The sequence below is a fragment of the Leptonychotes weddellii genome, chromosome 16, assembly GCF_054177405.1.
Source record: "Leptonychotes weddellii isolate Sample4059 chromosome 16, ASM5417740v2, whole genome shotgun sequence".
NCBI classification, from domain to species: Eukaryota; Metazoa; Chordata; class Mammalia; order Carnivora; family Phocidae; genus Leptonychotes; species Leptonychotes weddellii.
Window position 1 is genome coordinate 42583571 of NC_138384.1, and position 5669 is coordinate 42589239.

Genomic DNA, 5669 nt, shown 5'->3' on the forward strand with positions numbered 1-5669 from the left:
AATCACATGCATAAGAGCAATTTCATATTGCAGAATGTCATCTTTTTTTTTACTAGAGCTACAAAAGTAAGAAACCCTGAGTGTATTCCAAGTGTTGTGCAGCTCTCAACAGTTCCATGAGTTGGAAATATTATTGTCCCAGTTGTACAGATGACAAAATTGAGGAAAAGAGATGTTATTAATTCATCCAAGATGATACAATTACTGAGCAGCTGAGGTAGGATTTGAGGCCAGATATTGTTGCCCCAGAGATGATTCTTGCTTGATGCATTACGTTGTGTCAGTTTCCATCATATCAGAATCTGAACTGCTACCTTGGGAGCAAGGCAAGATAGCACAAGGCAACACACAACAACCAGTGTGTGTGTTGTGTAGGAATGGAGTAGCCCTGATCTGCTCTTCGCGCTGTGGACAGCAACAGCCATCCCAAGGAAGGGGCTCCTTGGCTAATTCACAGTAAGCATTCATGTAGGCGAGCATCATCCCTGGGCACCCTTTCATGTCCTTTTCTGCCTTTCCAGACACGACCAGGCCCAGGTCTGCCTTGCCAGGACTCCGTATTCCAGGAATCTACCTCTCCAGAAGTAGGAAGAAAAAAATGACCACATTCAAGGTGCATATGGCTTGCCTTTCTTGCTGTTAAAATTCCATTTCACTACTCAGAATGTTACGTATTGGGGCGCCTGGCTGGCTCAGTTGGTTGAGCGTCTGACTCTTGATTTCGGCTCAGGTCATGGTCTCAGGGTCCTGAGATCGAGCCCTGCCTTGGCTCTGTGCTCAGCCAGGGGCCTCCTTGGGATTCTCTCTTTCCCTCTCTGCCCCTCCCTACAGCTCTCTCTCTCTCTCAAAAAAAAAGTTACATATTTTTTTCATTTCTTGGGGTGACTCAAGGAGAACACCAAGCTAAATGACCTGTTTACTCTGTATTTGCTTTTAGCAATAATTTTGTCATTATTCATTTTATTTCAAAAATAAACGTGTGTGCTGATGAGCACTGGGTGTTATATGCACCTAATGAATCGTTGAACACTGCATCAAAAACTAATGATGTATTATATGTTGGCTAATTGAACATAATAAAAAATACATATATATTAAAAAAAATTAATGTGGACCAATTACTAGGAATGACCAGTTCTGCTTGCTTCACCAGTGACACATTAACTATTTTTATTTTCTCATACTTTCTTATGTATATTCATAGATTTATTAATATTCATGATATACATCTAATATTGACTTGTGCTTCTTGGTTTAACATAGAACATTCGTTATTTGTGGTTACATCATATTTCTATTAAATTGATATGATTTTTTAAAAGATTTTATTTATTTATTTATTTGACAGAGAGAGAGAGAGAGACGCACAGCGAGAGAGGGAACACAAGCAGGGGGAGGGTCAGAGGGAGAAGCAGGCTTCCCACCGAGCAGGGAGCCCGATGCGGGGCTGGATCCCAGGACCCTGGGATCATGACCTGAGCTGAGGGCAGACGCTTTAACGACTGAGCCACCCAGGCGCCCCTAAATTGATATGATTTTTAATTTTTAACTGCCTACTGCTCCTACACATTAAGGTGGCTTAGGAGTTTGATTGTTTGAAGCAACACTGCAGTGATCGTTTTCCTACCTGCAGTTTTTTTCTGCAAAAAATCACTTCTCCGAATAAGCTACCTATTTTTTCTCCTCAATGTATTAGGAGCTCCATAATGAAAAAGTACATTTGATACATGCCACGTTAGAGTTTTGTAGATAAGATATTCAAATACGCCACAGCGCAATAGGCTCTAACTGCTGCCTTATGCGAATCTCGTTGGAGATTTTCACACAGGAAGAGCTAGATTCTGTCTTACGTCTGAGTCATCCCCTGCATGTCACTTACTGATCTGCTTTTATTCTGTCATGTATTAGTTTTTTCAAAGTAATGTATAATCTTAGGTTTGTGTATATGTGTATATACATAGACTTTATTTATTTATTTATTTTTTTTTATAAGAAGGTCATTTTTTTTTTTTTTTTAAGAGTTTATTTATTTATTTGACAGAGAGAGACACAGCGAGAGAGGGAACACAAGCAGGGGGAGGGGGGGAGGGAGAAGCAGGCTTCCCGCCGAGCAGGGAACCTGATGCGGGACTCGATCCCAGGACCCTGAGATCATGACCTGAGCCGAAGGCAGACGCTTAACGACTGAGCCACTCAGGCGCCCCCATAGACTTTATTTTTTAGGGCAGTTTAACATTCACAGTAAAATCCAGAAAGTACAGAGATTTTCTACCCTGCCCCCAAACACCCACAGACTCTCCCATTGTCAACATCCGCCACCAGAGTAGTACACTTGTTACAATCGATGAACCTCCATCAGCACATCATTATCACCCAGAGTCCATAGATTACTTTAGGATTCACTCTTGATGTTGTTCTTTCTGTCGGTTTGGACAAATTTGTAATGATGTGGCCCCACCATTATAGTATCCTACATAGTAGTTTCACTGCCCTAAAAGTCCTCTGTGTTTCACCTATTTATCCTTCCCTTCCCTTAACCCTTGCCAACTACTGATCTTTTCTCAGACTCCATAGTTTGTAGTCTCCATAGTTTTACCTTTTCCAGAATGTCATATGGTTGGATTCATACAGTATGTAGCCTTTCAGATTGACTTCTTTAACTTAGTCATATGCATTTAAGGTAACTCCATGTCTTTTCATGGCTTGATAGCTCTTTTTGTTTTTTAATCCTTAAATTATACTCTGATCGGGATGTACAGTTTATCCATTTACCACCTAAGCGACATCTTGGTTGCCTCCAGTTATAAACTGAGGTATAACCTTAGTTTAAAACATCCAGGCCTGGGGCGCCTGGGTGGTTCAGTTGGTTAAGCGTCTGCCTTCGGCTCAGGTCATGATCCCAGGGTCCTGGGATCGAGCCCCACATCGGGCTCCTTGCTCAGTTGGGAGCCTGCTTCTCCCTCTGCCTGCCACTCCCCCTGCTTGTGCTCTCTCTCTCTCTGTCAAATAAATAAAAATAAAATCTTTAAAAAAAATAAAATAGGGCGCCTGGGTGGCTCAGTTGGTTAAGCGACTGCCTTCGGCTCAGGTCATGATCCTGGAGTCCCAGGATCGAGTCCCGCATCGGGCTCCCTGCTCGGCAGGGAGTCTCCTTCTCCCTCTGACCCTCCTCCCTCTCATGCTCTCTGTCTCTTATTCTCTCTCTCTCAAATAAATAAATAAAATCTATAAATAAATTAATTAATTAATTAAAATAAAATAAAATAAAGGGGCGCCTGGGTGGCTCAGTCGTTAAGCGTCTGCCTTCAGCCCAGGTCATGATCCTGGGATCGAGCCCCACATCGGGTTCCCTGCTCTGCTGCTCCTCCCTCACCCACTCCCCCTGCTTGCGTTCCCTCTCTCACTGTATCTCCGTCTGTCAAATAAATAAATAAAATCTTTAAAAAAAATAAATAAAAGTAAAATAATAAAATAAAAATAAAACATCCAGGCTTGCTGGATTTGCCATGCACTTAGTTCTGTCTCTGCATTTACTCCTTAGAGCTGCTGTATAAGGGGGTTCCTGATTTCATCTTCCACCCAGGTATGTAAAATATAAGAAACCTACTCAGGTTCACACAGGAAACCAAGGGTCAGAAATGTTAGCCATTCTGTTGAGTAAAAGTGACAGATAAGAAGATACATCTCTTAGCGCTGTCCCTCTCAGTGAAGGTCGGTTGTAAGGTTGAGACAACATGTGCTTGGTATTGTAGGAGACGGTGACGTTCAAGGACGTGGCTGTGGTCTTCACGGAGGAGGAGCTGGGGCTTCTGGACCCTGCCCAGAGGAAGCTGTACCGAGATGTGATGTTGGAGAACTTCGGGAACCTGGTCTCTGTGGGTGAGGACATCAGCCCTCTATTACTGAATGTTAGTTCCAGGAGTGGCTTCGTATCCTTGGGTTTTCAAGGCTTTGGGGCCCTCGAACTGGTTCTCTGAGTTTGGGGATCTGATTTTCCTAATATATGTGGGACTCACAGAGAGCATTATTTGTTTTTTTAACAACAGGCAAATCTTTGTTTTGTTGAAGAAAAGTAAATGGATGGTATACAGCTCTGCCTCATGTATTTCTGACCCTATCATGAGTTATAAAACCAGTACAATGAGTCCTGTTATCAACTTTTTTTTTTAATTGAGCTTCATTTTTTTTTTAAAGATTTTATTTATTTATTTGAGAGAGAGAGAGAGAGCACATGAGAGGGGGGAGGGTCAGAGGGAGAAGCAGACTCCCTGCTGAGCAGGGAGCCCGATGTGGGACTCGATCCCGGGACTCCAGGATCATGACCTGAGCCGAAGGCAGTCACTCAACCAACTGAGCCACCCAGGCGCCCCCTGTTATCAACTTTTAATGAAATAAATAAATTAGATAATAGCAATCCTTCTCTCACTCTTCCAAAAAATCAAAGAAGAGTAAGTACTTCCTAACTCATTCTGTATATGTGTAGGAGACTTGGCAAATGATGTTTCTTCAAATGGTCATGAAAACAAATGTTTGAAAAACATTGCTTCTGATTGCTTGAAGAATATGTAGTGGGAACCCCATTTTCCAGTGAATTTTCCCTAGTGTGTTGACTTTAAACATATGACTTTGTGTGCTCCCAGGGCATCAACCATTTAAACGAGATGTGGTCCACTTGGTAAGAGAAGAAAAGTTTTGGATGGTGAAGTTAGCAACCCAAAGAAAAGGCAGTTCAGGTAAGAACCAAGTAACCATGAGTCTTGGAGGCAACTCTCCCGTCTGTTTGACATACATTTCTTCATGCTTATTTCCATCACCTTGTTGTAAATTGCCAAACCTCTTTCCTGGATTATTACAACAGCCTCTGTACGGGTTGTCCTGCTTCCACCCTTCCCGTCCTACACCTGTTTTCCACAGAGCAGCCAAAGTGATCCTTAGGCAATGTAATTGAGATTGCCATTCCTCTGGTCAAAATCCATTATGTCTGGGCACCTGGGTGGCTCAGTCCATTAAGCGTCTGCCTTTGGCTCAGATTATGATCTCAGGGTCCTGGGATCAAGTCCTGCTTCGGGCTCCCTGCTCAGTGAGGAGTGTGCTTCTCCCTCTCCATCTGCCCCCCCCCCCCCCCGGCCACTCATGCTCCCTCTCTCTCTCTCTCTCTCTCAAGTAAGTAAATAAAATCTTAAAAAAAAAAACAAACAAACATCCATGATGGCTTCTTTTTTTCCCCCACCTTAAAGTTAAAACCACTTAAAGTGGCTCTTGGAATCCCCTGGAGTCTGCTCTGCATCCCCAGTCCCTCTCCTTTGAATACATCTTCTGTCCTCTCTTTCTTGCTCCCCTTTTATTTTTTTTCAAGGTTTTTTTATTTATTTATTTTTATTTTTTATTTTTTTAAAGATTTTATTTATTTATTCATGAGAGACAGAGAGAGGGAGAGAGAGAGGCAGAGGGAGAAGCAGGCTTCCCAGCTGAGCAGGGAGCCCGATGCGGGGCTCGATCCCAGGACCCCGGGATCATGACCTGAGCCGAAGGCAGACGCTCAACGACTGAGCCACCCAGGCGCCCCTGCAGGAGGAGAATTTTAATTGTTTTGATAATTGGTGTGTCCTTGGTGCCTAGACTAGTGGAGGGATGTGGCAGATACCTGTAAATATTTATTGACTTTGCGA

The 5669-nt window shown here is 43.0% G+C and overlaps 2 protein-coding genes across 7 annotated transcripts in view; one reads left to right on the forward strand and one right to left on the reverse strand.

The window, feature by feature from the left end:
- Positions 1–5669, reverse strand: part of ZNF229 (zinc finger protein 229) — a 474727-nt gene that overhangs the window by 168834 nt on the left and 300224 nt on the right. The gene's annotated exons all lie outside the window — the stretch shown is intronic.
- LOC102747161 (uncharacterized) overlaps positions 1–5669 on the forward strand; it is an 81153-nt gene that overhangs the window by 48634 nt on the left and 26850 nt on the right. Inside the window, exons 2-5 of one of the 6 annotated variants that reach the window (XM_081807059.1) lie at positions 522–613; positions 3542–3583; positions 3753–3879; positions 4641–4733. The exons of 2 other annotated variants lie outside the window; for them this stretch is intronic. In XM_081807059.1, the coding sequence (XP_081663185.1) occupies positions 599–613; positions 3542–3583; positions 3753–3879; positions 4641–4733 (277 nt within the window). In that variant the 5' untranslated portion in view covers positions 522–598. The remainder of the gene's footprint in view (positions 1–521; positions 614–3541; positions 3584–3752; positions 3880–4640; positions 4734–5669) is intronic. 3 more of the 6 variants (XM_081807053.1, XM_081807060.1, XM_081807056.1) reach the window with 3 other exon arrangements.